The 20,198-nt window shown below is 38.8% G+C and overlaps 1 protein-coding gene across 12 annotated transcripts in view; it reads left to right on the forward strand.

The window, feature by feature from the left end:
• Window positions 1-20,198, forward strand: part of BNC2 (basonuclin zinc finger protein 2) — a 436,262-nt gene that overhangs the window by 137,457 nt on the left and 278,607 nt on the right. For 2 of the 12 annotated variants that reach the window (XM_082604106.1, XM_082604107.1), the window contains exon 1: window positions 17,059-20,008. The exons of the other annotated variants lie outside the window; for them this stretch is intronic. In XM_082604106.1, coding sequence (XP_082460232.1) covers window positions 20,006-20,008 — 3 coding nt within the window. In that variant the 5' untranslated portion in view covers window positions 17,059-20,005. Of the gene's footprint in view, window positions 1-17,058; window positions 20,009-20,198 lie in introns of those variants that run through there. 12 annotated transcript variants of the gene reach the window in all.

Raw genomic sequence — 20,198 nt, forward strand, 5'->3', positions numbered from 1 at the left:
GGATACTGAAATTTAATATTCTAGGGTTGTATCTTCTATGGGTAATTTAGGAAGTAGGGTTATGAAAATCTTTGTCTTTTGTTTTGTATGAGCAAAGTTAGGTCTGCTAATATGTAAATCTTCAGTCTGTGTAATTCTAACGAAAAAGATACCACAATCTGAAGCCAATTTAGATTTGGTGGAACTAAGTCTGTTCCCCTAAAGTTTGAGATGTGACAATTTGACTGCATTTTCCTGCCTCTTTTCTCCTGTATTTGAGTATGATGTTTTCAAAAGGGATAATATTTTTCCATACAGACAGATATTTGGTAACCTTAAAGGGCATGACTCTTGACTTTTGTAAAGGGAGTTCTTCTTTGGGTCACTTTGATCAGTGACAGGTCGAGAATAACCAGAAACCCTTTGCTCATCTTCTCTGTTCATCTCCTAGAGTCCAGAATGTTATTTTACCCATTTTAACCTCACAAAGTACTGTTAAAAGCACAAAATCAGGACTGCTTTTGGAAGTTGTTGTTGTTGTTTTTAATCAGGCTTTAAATGGCGATTTTTCAATTTCTGTAAATCTTTTGTGCATGTGAGAGAATAGCAAATAAAATTTTTGTAGCTACCTCAAGGGATGCAATAGTCTAATATATTTTGAAATCTTTTCAGAAATGAAACCATAGCAGGTAAAGGGCTAGAGCCCACAGTTTTACACATTACTAGAGGCATTTACCTTTTATTATTAGTGAGGTATATTTAACCTGTTTCAAATAAGATGTGGATCCCTTAATAAGGTCTGTTTTCAGACATGAGTGAAATACTAAGTTAGAATTATAAATGACTCTGTGCATCATTATGTAGTAATTTAGGATTCACCCAATGATGTAACAAAATTAACAACATAATTTCATTGTGAAACTGTGTCTTGTTAAAGAACAACTGTCTGACATTATTCTACAGTTGCTTTATTTAACTTCATGCAAATATTATTAGTAGTGACATTTTTCTATTGTGCATTAGATTGTCTCATTAGCATGATGTGTTAGTTATCACCAGAGAAATCATTTCCTGGATAGGTGAGGGGCAAACCAAAAAAGCTAAAAATTAAATCAGTGATTTACATTAATACCAGAGCGTCTGCTCACCAGAGATAGGACAGAGTCAAGCAAACTTTCTCACTAATATAAAATCTAGCCCATTTCAGAGAAATGATAAATAAAATATATTGTCAGAAGCATATAATAACATTGCTGGAATCCATTTAAAAGCAGGTTTGAAATGAATTTTTCTCCCAGTAGTCTTTTAGTTCTTTCTATTCATATAGGCAAACACAGTTTCTGTTGGTTGAATCTATATTTTCAAGTGGAAATGGTGGTTTTGTCTGACTTCCTACCTGCCCCCCCGCCAAATAATTTGAATGTTTATTCATTAACAGTTTATAAGGCACATAGTGTTTCATACAAGTCAGATGCCTAATTGTATATCGTGGTTTGATTCTTCTTTCTAGTTTGTAATACATTTTTATTCTAAACTCTATCCCACTCGTGCAGCCCTCCTGTCCCTTTTAACAGAGGATGTATATTCTTATTTAACCAGAGACCTGAGTAAAGCAGTTGATAGTTAATGGTCTTTGAAAATGACTTTCACTGCCAGGCATCATGCATCCCTAGGTTTCTGCACTTTGCCTCCTCCCTTTTTACTTCCCTTCTTACAGTCGGTGTGTTTTAGTAATCATGTCTTACTAAAAAAGGACTAAATTGACCAAACTTACGGTCATGATGCTAAAATAAATATTTATATTATATTAGGAGGCATGTAATTTCAGCTTGTTGAATCGGTAGGCTGCTACCTCCAATTTAGTTCCCCTCTCTAATTTGAGTGATAATGTGTTTTATTTTGAAGTCTTAACTGTAGACATATGTTCACATATAATTCTTATCATCCATTCTTATAATGTAACACTAAAATAGAAATATGTGGATAATTGTTTAAATACAAATTATAGCATAGAGACAGGTACCTGTGTGCTGGCCTATACTTTGAAAGTCTACGTATAACATGCAGACTTCACTTAACAGGTACTGTCTGATTTGTAATGCAAGGGAGGGGAAAGTAGTAGGCCTTATTTGTGGTGTTTACATACGTGTAAATGCAGATCAGGCACAAACCTATTCTCAGATGTGTATGTGCTATATATTGGTATATATTAAAAATCTGTGCACAAATTTCAAGTTTATTTTCACCACGATACATTAAGTGACTTGGAACATAGTAGGTGATCATTTTGAAATTACTTTTCTCATGTTTCTGTCCTCTGCTCCCTGGGACTGTGTGTGTGTGTGTGTGTGTGTGAGATTTATAAAGCCTTTTGCTAAGGTGAGTCAAGTAACCATGGTCGAAAAATCAGTCCCTAAAGGTGCAGCTATCTTATCTCTATAATTGTAGGTATTTTTTATAATTGCATTTATGAGTGTATCTGAACACTCACTGATAAATTCTGTTGTTCATGCGTGGCTTTATGGAAATCTGATTAATGGAGTGACAGGACAGATTTGGGCTCCCACAGCAGCACATCCTCCCACTCTGTGTCAGGGTTAAGAGCCGCGGCAAATCCTCCCTAACTAATTAGATGCTGAGTAAGGCATCTCGGAGAAGTTGGGGCAAAAGTGAATGGGTCACAGCCAAAGCAGGATTGCAAGGACTCCAGTGATAGTGAAAGCATTCAAGTTTGCCAGGTCATTGTGACACGGGGAGCTGATTCCAAAGGAGCAGGCCGTTACAGATAGTGAGCTGGCGTCATCCACTTCAGCGAAAAACAAAAATTCTAGTGCTTCTCTCTCCCCACCTTATATGCCTGACACACACTTAAAAGTTAGATAGGGCACCTGCCTTCATCAGTCTGCAAAGCTTTCCGCAGGACTTTCCCTATAAACATGAATAGCTAATGACTCTGTACAGCCTAAGAGGTATTTTCTGAACTTGGGATGCTTGATTAGAATATACATAAACACACACACACATATATGTGTATGTATCAAAAGGAATGAGACAAGAAACTGGAATTTGCTTTTAGCTTGTGTCCACAATTTGAATCATTGTGTTGGAAATGAACTAGGAGTTAACTCCTTTTTGCCCACGGAATATTGTCAGGGAACTTCGTGGTAGCAGGGAGAAGAGAGTGAATCGTGGGGTGACTTTTTCAGTGAGAGGATTTTTTTCTGGGACTCCCTGCTTGTTACTGTCCAAAGAACATGGGATATAATGGTTACAAGATTTCCTTTCATGTGAGGTTTGGAGCCTGGGTTGTTCTGTGCGTGGAATGAATTCTTCACCATGTGAAAATCCTCTTGTCCCTTTCGTGGTATGTTTTTGCCGCTACACAACTACCCTTTTCCAGGCCTTGGTCAGAGAGAAGATTGTTTGGGGATCATAGGAAATGATTGATCTCACCCCTGTCTGCCAAAGCTGATGCCATTTTTATTTCCCAAAAAGCAGCTGGCTTCCACATTCTGCTTGGTGATCCTCGTCTACTTAAGGACCAGGGAGAGAAGGAGGAAGGGAGTCAAAACCCTTTCAAGGAACTTCGACATCTATTTTTAAGCTTTAGAGAAATAAGGGAAAAGAGGCATAATTCAGGCATAGCAGCCTTTCTGTCCTACATACAAGCAAGACATTGTATAGAAGAAGGAGTTTTTCCGTGTAAGATATAATTGTAAACAGGCGAAAAAAATAAGATGAAAAACTTTCTGAACAACTCAAGCTCCAGGAAGTTTTAATATGTACAGATGACGTCCGGAAAATGATGCCCGGGGCAGTGACATCCGAGGTACCCCCATCTCCTCACTGAGCATGACCTGTACTGCCTTCTCCCTCCCCAGTTTTAAAATAAATTTAGAGACTAGAAAAATAAAAGTATTGATTCTTTTTTAATTTGTACATTCCCCATAGGAAGCCTAGCAAATTTCATAGTGTACATTCAAACCCTAAGGTGAAAAATTTATGACTAGAGTTCATTTGGGTGAGGGTGGTGTGTGGTGTTGTTCTGTTCAAATGCTCTGGGAAGCATTTCATGCCACAGAGTCAGAGATCAGGAGAAGAGAGGAAGAGCTGTATCATTTCTTCATCCACAGAGCCTTTCTTAATGGAAATGCTTGTGGAGAAACAACGCATTATTCAAACTGGCTAACGTAGAAATCAAATTCTCAGCTTACTAATCATCATTCCAATTAAAAAAATGAATTGATCTTTTAACAACAAAATAATATCCTTTTGTTTTTCTTTAATTAAGCTCATCAGTTTTTCATTTCTGTTAAGAAAATGAAAATAATCTTGAACAGTAGGAAGTTACTCATTGTAGCACGGATTCTCTTGAGCATATCTGACATCTTATTTACTCAGTATTTTTAGACTGCAGTGTTATTTTGCTACTGTCTTTAGGGTTTGTGTGTCGTTGAGAGGGGGATGCTTTAAGTCTGTTAGGTTGGCGGCCATTTACTTAATGACCTAAATACATGGTTAGGCTGTTATTTCTTCCTATTTCTGTTCCCAAAGACATAATTTCTTACTTTATTTTCCTTTCCCCTCTTTTTTCTTTTTCTGGATTTCTCCTTACTTTCACTGGGTCTACTTGCCCTAATATAAAGGAATTAAAAGGCAGTACCTCGCTCTGGCAGAGGGATGGGAAAGAGGTGCCACCCTCAGATGTGGTCCTCATTGTGGAGGTGCTGACAGGAGGACTGTCCCGAGTTCTGCTCTGTAAGGGTTCTCTAAGTCTGGGCGTGATAAAAACGTGTTACCAAGGGCCCAGGCTTATCATTCAAAGGTGCTGAAAGGCAGTTCAGTTGGATCCTTCACCGTGTAAGAAGGTACTTAGCTGAATAGAGATTTTGCTTTTCTCTTTTTCTTTTTTTTTTTTTTAAGTAATTCTTGGCTTTATCATTTTGTGCAGTTAGACTTACATCTGTGCAAGAGAGCATTTTGTTAGAAGGAAAACGTGTAAAGTTTTCTGTCAATAGGTTGAAGGTATGACTCTTTGAGACAAACTGAAGTTAATAAGAGTTAACTGGAACATTTTTAAAAAAAGAAGTCATGGCAGGGCTGATATTAATGGGTGACATTATAAATTGAATTTGAAAGCATGCAGTATACATAACACAATGTATTTAATAAATTTTAACTCATTGTCCTACACAGCTGAGAGACTGTTAAAATGGACAAGATTAGAAAATATTATTCTACATGGGAAAGACACAGCTTCCAGTCCTGGACCTGCTGTGCTTTTATGTGACTGTCATGAATTTTTCAACTTTATTAAGGTGTCTTTTAGTGGCTATTTGTTTTGTAGACAGTTCTTCAGGACTCATACTTGATGATCAGAGTACCTGAACTGAGAGTTTAAAAAGAAAAATTTCAGGATAATGAATATTTTACATGCCAAAAATAATTACTTTCAGCTGGCTTAACATAATAACACAACTAATATTAAACTGAGAATGTCCATCACTAGGGTTTTAAAAATGTTTTTTTTTTCTTCCATTAAAATTTAAGCAAGAAAGATTTCATTGACTTAAATCATTAGGATGGCTATTTGGGCACCTAATCAGGCATAGGTAAAGAAAGCTGCCCACTCCTGTGCCCTCTGCCAGTGCTGGAGGGCAGTGGACATGACTGGGAGGCCACTTGCAAGAAATGGGACAGTAATTATACACCGAGCATATTCCTGAAGTCGCCTCCTTGTTCACCTCATGTCAGAACATAAGAGTCAGGTAGGTTATTTGTGGCTCTATCTAATACTGCTTTTCTTTTATTCCTTTTTTTTTTTTTTTTTTTAGGTATAAATGTTAGAGTACCAGAAAGAACCAAAACCAAAGCCCTGCTCTAGACTTTGTGGAAAGACTTACTGTCTTGCCATGGAAAAAATTTAAAACCCTACAATATCACATGGTAGTGCATTTGTATGTGGTGCGCAGACAGGCAGGAAGTGTACACCTGTCCTTTGGTTGGGTGTAGGAATTAAGTGATTCATTTCTAGGTTTGTTGAGGTTTTGGCAGTGGCTGCCTCAAATGCAATGAGTGTATGGATAGCTCACCCTAAAAAGGAATTCCTCATGTTAGGAATGTCATTTTAATGATTCCTTACTTTGTAGCCTTTTTGCTCCTTGAGGGTAGCTTTTTGGGGAAGCTCAGTGTCATTCATTGGGAAATAGCTTGATTGATTCTTACTTTGTGAATTGCCATTTTCAACCAGTGAAAAACCACAGTTATCCTCAAATGAGTTAGAACTAAACTGAGATGGAGATACCAATATTAGACTCTGACTCGAACTTCAAACATCTCATCATTTCCCTTCCCAATCACTTCTTTTTTGTTTTCTTGGACAACTTTGGAAGGTAACCAGGGACTGAATAAATCTTAAAATATCTTACTAATCCTATTGTCTGTTAAACGGAGTTCCTTGTGAAAAAGAATTTTTCCATTTTGACTCTTTTTTTTGACGTTTATTATAAATGAAGTAGGAAGGGATCGAGAGAGAAGTCCAACATCTGGGAGAGCTTGTTTCAGTAGCCAGCATGGGAGCCCGAACCCTGGCTTCATATAGGTGAGATGTGTTATGGGAATAAAGGCCTTGTGCATTTAATGAACCCTGCCTGCCTGTCAGCTTGGTTTTTCTTGCACCATTGTTGTTCACATAAGAAAAGAAGAGTGTTCGCAGCCTGTGGTGAGATTAGAGTAATGAAAATGAAGTGTTAATCTGTCGATAGCAAGCACATCTCATATACTGCTTCCTGGGCCACATTCATGCTTGTATAATATATTCCAGGTTTTCTCATGACCAGAGAAGCTTGGATGCTCATTATATTAAAAACACCCTTTTGGTTAAAAGTGAGAAGTGCTAATTTTTACTTGTGCAAATAACTATTTTTAATAACTTCTTTGTAAACCAACTGCTGCCTGCCTTCTGAGTATGCTGATGACCAACTGTTCTTTGTGTGCCGGTATGCCTGTACTTTTGGTCTCTCTCTCTCTTTTTTTAAAACAAATGTAGAATGTTGAAATGAGCCTCAGTGTAAGCCTAGTTTGAGATACCCTTTCCTAGAAATCAGTGATTCATAGAAAGAAGTGAATGTAATACCTTCATCCCCATAGAATATAGATTAAATAATATTAAACATTCATTATCTCATGCTTTATTTTTTATCTTAACACAATAAAGTGCAAACAAAAATAAACAAATCAGGAGTCTTCTAGAACTGTTTTATGTATTTGCAATCAGCTGCCATGTGAACTGAGGAGAAAATTTTAAAACTTTGGTCATCATGGATGGGAATTAACTGTGTTTTTCCATAAAATTCCCCTTTCTAAAATGTTATAGTAGATAAATCAACATGAATGTGGTGAATTATATCAATACTTTTCCTAGAACTCTTGTTTTAATTTTTGTTTTTTACCATTTTACTCATTAGTCATTTGAGAAATTTAAAAATTTTTCTAAAGTGATACTCTTAAAGAAGAAGGAGAATATGTTTAGTCTTAGATTATACCAAGATGTTTTAAGGAAAATAATGTGAACCGTTACATGCATGCTGTCCCACAGGGTCATCTCTTTAAGAAGCACCTAAGAGATGGTTTCAAAAGAAGTGTAAAATGGGTGGGGAGAGGTAAATTAATAATTGAGTTCCAGGTGTCTGCTTCTAATTGCTCAAATTTCAAACATAATGGATATTAAGGAAAAATGCTTCCCAAAAGGAGTATATCACATTGTTGTTCAGCTGTCGGGCCTAAGACTATTTATGGAGCTCATACTTAGGGCATTTTCTCTTTTCCTAGTCAACTGGGTGTTAAGGAATGCAGTATGATCATTATGATTTTGTGAACTGTTTACTTAAAGTTGTTTGAGTTGTTAAGAATCAAGAGATTTTGGGGATTAAAGTTTGATTGTGAAGTAAATTTGGCATGTGTTCAAGGGTTACTTTCTTAAGGTGAAACTGGAAGAAAAATGCCTCTCTGTTAGGAAGGAAACGCATAATCTTTCAAGAATGCGGGCCAATGATGAAACATAATTTGCAAACACTCTCCTAAAGTTGACTTACATTTTTTTCTTCTTAATAAGTTGGAATATGTCTGGTCATAGCATATTTAATGCATTCTGAACCATACAGTACAGCAGAGGTAGCCTGTTGATATCCTTTGGTGAAGGGAAAAGATACTTTCCTCTGCTAAATAGGGTATTTCTAATTTGTTTGTAAACTCTGTTAATAGATAGAAGAACTATATTGTTGTGGTTAATTGGAAATAGTGAAATAGCAAAGACTTTCTCCTGGCACTTGCTTCCAGTTAAGAAAAAAAGCAAATAGAAGTGCATGGTGACTTTGTCATAGACATCTGCTTTTAGGTAATAATCATTTTTAAAGAAATATGCCATGACTTTTGGGGTCATTTGAACCTGCAATAATGTCTATTTAATATAAGTATAAATGTCAGATTGTGGCATACATATGGAGCCAGTAAAGATGAGTATTTGCTATGATAATATTCATGCATTCTAAATGTTGACTTTTAAAATTTACCTTGAAGATGTATTCTATTTTCATATTAGGGTCAGTTTTCACTTAAGTATATGATCGTTCAAGAAAGGAAGTGCAGAAGTGTTAACATGTGAAGGAACAAAATGGATGTAGATCTCAGTAATAGTTTGACCTGAGCATGTTTTCTGGGCTGCAGAGAAGAATGTGGTTGATTGAAAACTAGTGTAAATGTTTTGTTCAACCGCTGTGTAAGACAAGATCATCAGTTCTGGATTTGCTTTACAAATTTTTTTAATTATGAAAAGGAGTTTGCTTTGCACTTGATGTTTGATTGAACAACTATATTTTGAGGTAAAATCTACCCACTGTTTTACATTGTGTAAGCCCATGAAATAAGAAAGAGAAGACACCCTTCTCTTTTTCTTTCACAAACTCTGTAAACCCTCTTTGGAGTAGTATGGCATTTTAAAGATCAGGAGTTGCCCAAAAGGGCCATGAGGAAGTAAGGTAAACAAAGCAAGAGGACTGAATCTGATGGGGACTGTGGTGGACCAGAAGGCCCTTGTGTCAACCACAGTGAGGTAGCAGCTCCCCAGCTCTAACCGGTTGTTGCCAGGTGGGAATGCAGGCCCAATGTTGTGAGGTCTTCCTCTTCTCTCTTTTTTTTTTTTTCAATGGGAAGTCAGAAATCCAGATTTTTATGTCAGAAACTCCTGATTTTTAAATCTTGGCAACCTTTTCAAATGTTTTTAAAAGTGTGTGGTCCAAACAAAACTCATCTGTAGGCTATATTCAGCCTACTGGCTGCCAGATAGAAACCTCTGTTTTAGGTAATATTTTAAAGGATGAAGATAATAGTTTCACTGCATGTGAGCATTCATCTTGGGAATTCCCCACTGGGATGAGACCGAATTCTTCATTTTTTTTTTCACAATTTAAAAAAAAGTTTAGTAAATATATTTCTGGTGCTGAGAGTTTTGATGTATATAGCTTTTCTTCTTATGACCCACATATAAAGAAAAATCAAACATGAGCAGAACAAAAAATGGACAAAGACTTTTAATAAAGGTAGAAAAGTAAGAATTTTAGAATTCTAGGGAAGGAAGGGGAGATTTCTAAATTTGGAAAAGAATCCCATGATTTGTGTCAGTCACTGATGTATATGAAAAGCTGAATTCAACTATAAAGGGCTTTTCATCTCACCTTTAAGAAGTGGATTCTTGGCCCTGAATCTTTGTGGGAACGCAATAATTTACCAGGCAATTGATTATGATGTCATGGGGAAGAGATGGACCACAAGGCAAAACTTCCCCGTACTAATTCGTACAAGGCCAATATTGTATACGAGCTTCAAGAAAACATCATTTATGTTGTATAAGATGAGGTTTTCAGTGTCTTTCTAAAGTTTTCGAAGGGGCTCTTTAAGAGAAATAATCTATTCATAATTGAAATTCTCTAGGCAAATCATATATCAACATTTTCAACAGAACAGGTAATTAATTGGTTTGAATTTCAAATTGAAGGTCATCCTGTTATTGATTTTCGTGGGAACAGGAAACAAGAACATCTTGTTAAAATGATCTGCAAATGAACGGGGCCTCTGTGTGCCTAGGTTCTGTCTAGGGTCTTGTTGAACAGCATTGCTGGACAGTGTCAGACACCAATCAGAAGGGAGTCATCACTGATGTCAACATTAACAAGCTGTTGGTTTGCTTCCAAAACAGCAGAGAAGAGCTGAGCTGGAGGAAAGACCAGAGAGTAACAGTTTGTTTTATATAGCAAGTCAGGTATTTCAACTCAAGTGACTGGTGCAGCTTGTTACAAAGCATCTGTACGTGTGTCAGAATGACGTTGGTGTGCCATGTGCAAGAAGTTCATCATCAACGCAGCTGGGACTTACCACTTTCAGAAGCCTTTCAACTGGGAATTAGATAAAATATCTTTAATACAGGGGAGGGAAGCACTGCAGTTAAGAGGGTGGTGAAGAATGGAGGATAAAAGAATATACCCTTTTAGATGCTCTTCATTTTTATAAAATAACATTTGTGCTTTGTATTTGAGAAATAGTTTTATTGTTCCATGTGCCAGCGTATTTTAAAGCAGTCATTTCTCTCTCCGCTGTGTTTATACTTCTCGCGAATGGTGTAATGTGAGGGTAACATGTACTCGGTGGGTGGCAAACATGATGCCTTTCTAAACTGGAATAAGTATTTTAATTTGAGCTGTGCTAAACAAGTTGGAAGCTTAATGCAGCTTCTTCTTAGGGTTCAAAGTAAAATTCTTAATAAAAAAGGGAGGGGGAGAGCCTTCCATTTTAAATACCCTGGAGCCGTTAATGCAGTTATTTCCAGGTCGACTTCTTTTCGTGTAGGCATGACAGTAGCACCAACCATCTGCATTAAGCCTTAACATTCCACAGAGCCATTTTAAGTTTATTATGAGCTTCAAAGCCCGCTCATCCCTAAGAGAATATCAAGTTTAAGCATGTCACATTGCCATGGTCACAGTTAACTTTCTTAAATCAAGAAGTGCCTTTCTTTTTTTTTTTTTTTAGTGTTTATTTTTACTTGTTGACAGTTTGCTTTATTTATTTATTTATTTATTTATTTTTGGCTGTGTTGGGTCTTCGTTTCTGTGCGAGGGCTTTCTCAAGTTGTGGAGAGCTGGGGCCACTCTTCATCGCGGCGCGCGGGCCTCTCTCTATCGCGGCCTCTCTTGTTGCGGAGCACAGGCTCCAGACGCGCAAGCTCAGTAATTTTGGCTCACGGGCCCAGTTGCTCCGCGGCATGTGGGATCTTCCCAGACCGGGGCACGAACCCGTGTCCCCTGCATCGGCAGGCAGACTCTCAACCACTGCGCCACCAGGGAAGCCCCAAGAAGTGCCTTTCTTGAGTCAAAAAGGTTGACTTTCCTACAGGTGATCCAATCTTCGGGTCCAGTGCAGTCATCTCTCTCATTGTTGCCCCCTTGAATTGTCAGTCCACCCTGTTAGCAGTGGTTGGAAAGTACCCCAGATAAGGCAGGACTCCGCACAATTTGTTTAAAGCTCTGAGATGATGTCAACATTCTTTTTCAGCTTTATTCTTAGAGCTCAAGTCATTGATCCTGTTTTACCAATTCCCAGTTGGAATTTCATTACAGTTTTTAGAAATGTAGGGGAGGGTGGGAAAAGATGCTGATGCTGTCCTAATACTTGCGAGTTTCTACACCACAGAAGGCTAGCACTTTGGGAAAGAATATGGGGGCTGCCCAGCCTGATCTCATGGTGCTCAGCTTCTCTTCTGAGGGAAAGGAATTCCCCATTTCCTGAATGTGAAATGCCTACCCTTTTGGAGGCTCCTGGTCTTAGTTCCTACCTCAGTTAATAAACCACCCCTGTCTGTACCGTGTGTCTCAGAGATGGAACTTGACGGGACTAGTCAGCATTGCAAAGGTCACCCTAAAGCTGTTGGCAGAATACACTGCCCTTTGTTGCTCAGTGATTATAATGCTACTGTAGCAGTTAACTGGATGTATTCGACTGAGCTGCTTTTCCAGAATACCAAATTATTTACTTCTTTTAGATGCCTAATAGAATGCCCAATCACAAGCTGTCTCAAGTATATTTGAAAGACTTCACAACTTGAAATATCAGTGCTTTGGCCACCAGAGGGATAATATATGCAGAGTGGGTGTCCACTGCATTGTTTTGCTTCAGTGAAAATACTTCTAAATTATTCTCATCTTTTAGAGTTTTCATATTATCCAAAACGATAATGTTCCAGCAAAGTAGAAGATCAAAGGTGGTCCAAAAAGTTTCCTTACATTACAGCTTGTCTTCTGTCAGTGTAGCAGTATTTAAAATCATGTTATGAATTGACTCTTTTTTAAGAAAAACCCTGTAAAACTTCATTTCCTTTCATGTTATTTCTCATGAATATAAAATGTGGAAAGAGCTGTTTTTTGGCTTTAGATTATAACTTTAAACAGAGTGCAAAAGTGGGTTTCACCATATTTTTTTATATAAATATTTATTTATTTTTGGCTGTGTTGGGTCTTCGTTGCTGTGTGCGGACTTTCTCTAGTTGCGGCTAGCGGGGGCTTCTCTTGTTGCGGAGCATGGGCTCAAGGCGCGCGGGCTTCAGAAGTTGTGGCTCGTGGGCTCTAGAGCGGGGGTTCAGTAGTTGTGGCACATGGGCTTAGTTGCTCCGCAGCATGTGGGATCTTCCTGGACCAGGGCTTGAACCCATGTCCCCTGCATTGGCAGGCGATTCTTAACCACCGTGCCTCCAGGGAAGCCCCTCACCATATTTTTGTGTATTCAAATTTACTTCACAATTTTCTTACTGAAATATTACTTAAATTATATTCAGAATTATGAGGAATAACTAATAAATGATCAAGCTATTTATTTGAGGCAGGGGAACTGTACTTGAGAAAGTTTTGTATTTTGCATGCTTACGTTGATTTTGTGGCACTGGTACAATCTTGATATACCTTCTAGTGCACAGGTAGTATCTTTGCTTTAGCTCTCGTTTTAAAAAGATGAGTAAAAATCCCAAGTGCTAAGGTGTGAGTAACTAATTATTTTCACTTGATGCATGTCCTTTGGACTGACTACTTTCGCAAATGTATGATCTGCCACATATTCTTAATTCCTCTAGTTCTTTTTGGTCCTAATCGGATTGGTTTTGCAATTTAGGCATTTAAAACTACTTCCTCTTTGGTTTCAAAATGAGTAAGTGAAGACCCAGAGAAATCCCTTCAGTTTACCTTTTAGTATCTTTGAACAGAGCAAATTCTGACCTACCTTCCTTTCAGTTGTTTCTTTTTTGTTTGTTTACAATTTATTTATTTATTTATGGCTGCGTTGGGTCTTCGTCGCTGCACGCGGGCTTTCTCTAGTTGCGGCACGTGGGGGCTACTCTTCGTTGTGGTGCACGGGCTTCTCATTGCAGCGGCTTCTCTTGTTGTGGAGCACGGGCTCTAGGCACGCGGGCTTCAGGAGTTGTGGCACATGGGCTCAGTAGTTGTGGCTCGTGGGCTCTAGAGCACAGGCTCAGTAGTTGTGGCGCACGGGTTTAGTTGTTCTGTGGCATGTGGGATCTTCCTGGACCGGGGCTCGAACCCATGTCCCCTGCATTGGCAGGTGGATTCTTAACCACTGTGCCACCAGGGAAGTCCTCAGTTGTTTCTTAATGAGCTAGATAAGCACATATTAAGCAGAATATGTTCCCTCTCTCTCCAAAATAACAGAATGAAATCAGTGTTCAAATAGCTTTTGTTGCAAACATTCAACAACCAAAGGGATCTAAACAAAATGATTTAAAATACAGTGATTAGCATTAAGTTCAGATTCTGAACAGTATTTGAAAGCAAAGTATAGTGACAGAGTTTTGTGTTGTAGGTTCTTAAGACCTAAACTTTTGTTGAAAAGATCTTTTTCTTTAATCCAGGGGTATATTTATCTTAGAAGAATAATCATTTCATGCTGTTCCTTTTTTTTCTAGTTGACCCATTCTCCAGACCTTTTAAAAAAAACTTTTTAAGTCGATGTAAATTCCATTTTAATTAGACCAGTGCAATCTAGTACTGCAACTAGCCAGGAATGGAAGAAACATGCTGGAAGTTAATACAACCGAAATCAGCCATAGCCAGATAATTCCCCTGATCTTTGTTCCCCACCTCCACAATTAAATGACCCTGTTGTTCTGGAGTTTCAATAAGACATTTAAGGTTCATTTTAAAAAAAATGATCATCCTTTACAGGATTGTTTGCTCTTGCATTTCTCTTTCTTTCTTTCCCTTGCCACACAGCTGTCACTGGTATAGGAGAAAGATTGGGGGGAGGGGAAGAGGAGGAAGCCCTGTTCAAATCGTGTCACGTAGCACTAATTCATCTGCTCTCATTAGAGGGAGCGAGGGACAGCAGTGATGGCCAAGAGCTGCACTCCACACATGACACGCGAACAGTTTGGGGAATAGAAAATTGCTTTCTCAGGAAGCCCAGCCAATTAAGGACTTGACCATATTGAATGTCAAGTGTTAATTTAGGTTTTTCTTCATTTTCCCAGTAGTAATGCGGGTCCTGTGATGAGCAAATACATGTCAAGTAAAAGTTGATTGCATGAAGGACCCGGGTATTATATGTCACTGACAAGTCACAAATGTACTGAAGTCTTTTAACCCCTTAGGTGAGTGTGGTGGGCGAGGGGGAGGGGAGAATGGATTAATGTTACCATAATGATAAGAATAGATAGTTTACATGGGGGTGGCATGGGTGGGACAGACAATAATGGTAATTCATGCAAAAACCGGGGATAGGACAAATCCTACTCTCAGGGCATAGAGGCCCTTGAAATGCATACCATATGATTCTCTGCCATTGCATAGAATTCAGAACATATAGTCTGTCTCCTAAGATTATATGGAAAGGGAAAGTAATGTACTCTACGGTCTTTACCTAGGAAATTCCTTATTAATTTTCTCCTTTGGAAGAAATAAAACATTCATTAAGTAATCACACTATTTTGGACATTTTAATCCTTTGGCTCAGTGCAGCTGTAAAATTTCTGGCTATTTATAATTTCAGCTTCTAATCAGCTTCAAATATTCATTTTAAAAAGTAGCTGTGTAATAGAAAAGATGCAAAACATGAGATGGAGAGAACGTTTATTTTCTGTCACGAGTTCTGTGGAAGGTGGTGTTTAGCCAATAGAAACAAGTAGGTCCGTCATTGTCTTTCATTTCTTTTAGGGCCTAGTTTTAGAAGGAAAGAGATTCAAGCTTCAGTGAGTGAGGTAACTTTGTGTTTTTGAAATTAAATGTTGCACGTTGCCCATCATGTATAGCATCTCATTTCCATTCATCAGCATTCATTTACATATGAATGTCCGGAAAATAAGAGAATGTTTCTGTTGCAATTGTACGAGTAGCAAATAAAAACATCGCCACAGTTTAAAACACTGCTGTGTGTAGTTTAAACAATCTTAAAGTGAAACTCAGAGCAGTTAAAATCTGGTCATTTTTTTGTTTTCTTTATATGTAATAATCACTTTCCCCCTTCATATCTTTGAAGCTGTCGCCTTAATTAAAACACTTTCTTGAAACTCTCTTCTATTTATTCGACAGTTTTAACACACTTGCCTTTGTGTCTTGACAATGCTTGCACTCTGAAAACTTGAGTCTGATAACGCTTTAAGTTTGGCAGCAAAAAATACTAAGAGTCTTTCTATCCCTCAGGTTAGGAGCTGTGCTGTCATATTAAAAGTTGGCTAAAGTTACATTAAGGAACAATTAGGAAACGATTACAAGAATCTGATGTTTAATAAAATAGGTTTTTCTTAAGAAAGAAACATTAGGCTCCTGAATGCTGGGGTGTAATATATCAGTTCTTTAACATCTCCCTTCCCCTTCTCAGAACTAACCAAATAAAATAAACTTCGCCCTCCCTTCCCTTCCTATGTTGATAAGCTCTGTCTATGGGACTCCGGTGGCATTGCGAGAGTACTGTCTAATTAGAGCCCAATTGTCAGCAGCTTCTCTTCCGCTGGGTGTGCCGAGAGACTTAAGTAAGTTTCCGTAAAGTAAATTCTGATGATGGCAGCTCGGGGTTGCTGATTCAAGTTATTCCTTTTCTTCTGTGTCACTTTTGATGGATGGTACCTAATGCAATCAACCACAGGCCAAGAAAGCCTTTCCTTGGGCTGTGTTAGTAACTGGACCAGGAGATCCCCTCCTCCCTCGATCTCGCCTTCAAATGCTCACTCCTTCCTGCCACCCCTACTGACACTTCAGCCCAAATCGGAAAGTGAAAAGAACCGCAAGGCTGCCCAGGACAGGCTCTTCTGAAACTTCATTTCCCAGTGGTGCAGCCAGAGCTGCCTCCCTTTGCGTGCCTTTTTGATAAATTTAAGAAGTCAAATCGCTGACACAGATAGATAATCCAAGTGTAGAGGGTGAAGAGTTATAAATTAACACATTATTCCCTCTTAATGTGAAATACTTGAGAATGCATTTTCTCAGTCCCCTGACATCTACCCAGTGAGGGCTCGCATTGTACTTTTCAAGTGGCATTGATTTGTTAAAGCACTGAATTAGCATCTCCAGCCAGCTGCTTGATCCACTGTTGTGTCGTGGGGCTCTGGTACCTCCTCTCTCCCTAGCCATCCGTTTTTTCCCTGCAGTTTCCCCTTTCTTCTCTCTCCCTTTCCGTTTTGCTCCTCCCTGTCTCATTCTCTGTCTCTCTCGTCCTTTTCTTTCCTGTTGCTTGTGTTTCTTTCAGTCTGGTTTCATCCTACTGTCTCTCTTTCCTTTTTCTTCCTTCCCTCTTCTAGCCACACATTTCCTTTCCTGTCTCATCTTGTTGTCTCTGAGGGTTGCCCTCACTCAGGGTTCGAGTCTAACTGCGTGTGTGTGTGTGTGTGTGTGTGTGTGTGTGTGTGTGTGTGTGTGTGTGTGTGTGTGTGTGTGTGGTGGGGACGGGTCCGTGGCGGGACAACTAGGGGTGGGTAGCTCCAAGTAGACTCTTGTTGAGAAGAACAGATTAACACATGCTTGTTTGTGCTCATCTTAATAGGAGTTGGTGAGAAACACCTCACCTATTTTGCTTTCTAGAAGCTAAAAGGTAACTTACAAAACTTTAAAATTTGTATTTCTAAGTGCCATTTAACACAGTAATGTTTTCTTTTGGTTAAAGGAAAATGAAAATCACTCATGGTTATCACAGATTTGATCATACACATGTACCCTCTAAAATGTTTATATTTCTGCAAAACTTTTGGATTTGTACAACTTTATGCAATTCAGTGAACTTATTGATATAACTTTCTTTTCTAGCAGGTTTTGGATGATTCTGATTCTCCTTGTTTGTATTGGTACAATTTCCTATAAAAATATGATTTTCTCATGATGCATCACTGTACCATAGCAGTATTAAGATTATAAAATCGGTGGACAATTTTTTATTTAGAAATAAGGGATGGGTTATTGCTTATTTTTAGCAATGTGTCTGAAAGTTCCAGAGGTCTTCAGAGGAACCGCATCACAGTTGAGAGGTTTAACATGCTGCATGTGCACGATCACAGACCTTCACTCTTCTTTCTCTGGATATTGGGCCAAGATGCTTTGAAACCACTGTGTTGATTAATTTGATATGAGCAAAAAAGTGTATCTGTCTGAACTTAAATAGAAATTATCCTCTGTAATTTTAATCTCATTGCTTTAAGTGGTGCTGTCTGCAGTTTTACTACATTTCCCTCTATTAACATAAAAATTAGAATTTGAATATACATTGGTAATAAGCCAGATTACTTGAAAAAATCAAATGTCTCTATTGTTGTTTCATATAGATTAAAATGACAGTTTGATTTCAGCATTTACATTTTGAAATGGAAATATTTCACATAGGATTTGATAATCTTTGCTTCACTGTTGGCTTGATTTCCCACCCAGTTCCCCAAGTCAGGTATAATTCCTTTTTTTTTTTTTAAATTAATTGCTGTCCTCCTAGCTAGAATTAACATGGTTTGGGATTAGAATGACTCTTCAAGGCATGATAATTTCTGTTTAAAGGAAAGGAAAAAGAAGTCTTTTAACTGGAGCTTAAGACTAACTAAGGAGACAAAATTTATGCTAAAGGAGACAATTTGGCTTTATTTTCTATGTGCATGTTAACCTGATAGCGATCATCATTTTGGGTGTTCTCTTAGATGAAGTAAGATGTTCTTCAATTGTTGCAGTAGGGAATGTGGCCTCATTCTAGGAGATTAAAGCTGGAACACCTTCTGCCTTTTGCAGGGATAATCAGCTCACCTGGCTGTAGTTCAGGGTCAGGGCCAGAAGGAGGGACTTGCCACTTCTTAGAATGGCCTGTGACTAGAGTAGAGAGGATGGATTAGAAGACAAAATAGTAGGGCAAAGTTGAAAGTGAAAGTGCCCCATATGAAAATAGTTAATGATGAGAAAAGAAAAAAAAATCAGAAAAGTAGAAAAATCTGGAAGGCATACGTTAGTAGTGAGAGAGAAGTTGAGGATAAAGGAAGAAGGATGTTGGAGGGGCAAAATTATGGTATCTTGTAACTTCCAAAATTAATAAAAAATCAATAATTTTGTGATCGGCTATAAAGGGCCAAATTGGCATCACAGCAGAGTTAAAAATTACTTCAAACAGTTAAAAACCTTTAATGTGATTTTCAATTTTTTATTTGTTGTACACATGGTTTTCCTTGTCCCTTAGTTTGTCGCTTCTGTTCCTTGGAAGGCAGACATCTCTGCACAAGTAATAAATCAATACATCTAGGTTTTTTAAAAAAAACAACAAAAAACTAACTTATTCCTTGATTGTTGTGTGATAGTACTTTAACATGAAATGGTTAAGTGTGGATGTTTTAGAGTTCAACACCTTTGAGTTTTCCTCTAAAATTCTCCAGAGAAGTCAGAATAATTTCTGTTTTTGTATTTTGTAAGTCTAAATTAAATGTCACTTATATGCGGAAGAACTGGCAGCTTTGATAAGTAGTCCCCAAAGCAAACCAGTTTGTCAGTAATCATAACCTAATTATGAATGCAAATGCAAAGTTTGTTTTTTAAAAAGTCTAAGACAAACAAAGGAAAAAGAGAAACAGACCCCTCTCCAGCACAAGGCAAAAGCCTCCCCACCTTCAACACGAGCCTTTCAATAGTAGCACTAATAATAAGAGAGAACCTCTGGCGTCGGCCCAAGTCCTGTCGAGAGGGAGCCGCCAATGGCCAGCGCAGTGTGTGGCTCTGCAGAAGTGCCAGAGTGACACACGCATCACAGGCCGGTCACAATGCAAGGGGTCAGGGGTCACGTTCAAGAGTAGGGTGTTGCTGGGCCCTGCCAAGGAAGCAGAGGTGGCCCCTCTGTGCTCAGTGTGTGGGTCTGTGTACTCCTTTCCCGTCAAAGCTGGCCCGGGAGGGCCAAAAAAGCGGTTCCTTGGCAGGGTTTAATGGCAGGATGATGTAGTCTGTTGTGACTAGTGCATTCCTTTCAGGTTAAACTAGGGAAATGGCATTGTGTTAAAATTCCAAGTCGCATGAATGTTTTATTGCCACAGTGCATTTCGCCCTCTAGGGGAGTGTGTGTGGCGGCTTGTGAGGGCGGGGGCGGGGGGGTGCACTTAGAGACTCAGGAACTATCAGAAGAACACTTCCCTTGGAAAATTTTACCCACCAGCGTGAAGCTGATTTGCTGTGATGGTCACTTAGAAGGGTTTCGCTTTTTCCTAAACTGTGGCTGTTTAAAGTCTGGCCATCCGGACAATTACCAGCTGAAGAAAATACGGCAGGACACATGCAGAGAAGTTGGGAGATAGAGAGGAGGAATGCGCCAGAAAGGAGCTGAGCTGCCTTCTTGTGTAAACTGCCCGAGAGCAGCGAGGGGCCCCTCCCCGCCCGGTCCCTGTCCCCCCCCTCCCTGGGCTGTGCTTTGCTGTCGGCCCGAAGGCCAGGAGTGATCTGTGACCCTTGCACCACTGACGGGGAGGCCACTGCAGCTCATGGTACCGTATGTTACCAGTACTACTCCCTCATTCCTTCTCACTGGCTGCTTTGGGGTATGTGGGTTTTTTTTTTTTTTTAAACCTTTTCTCTCATAACGGTTTATATTAGTCAGAGGGATACAATTTTGGAATGCAGAAGGTCCGAGAGTTTGAAACAAAACAGGATTAAGTATGGCACTGTTCTCCCCCA

This window comes from Mesoplodon mirus (genome assembly GCF_964341445.2).
Source record: "Mesoplodon mirus genome assembly, chromosome: 1".
Taxonomy (NCBI): Eukaryota; Metazoa; Chordata; class Mammalia; order Artiodactyla; family Ziphiidae; genus Mesoplodon; species Mesoplodon mirus.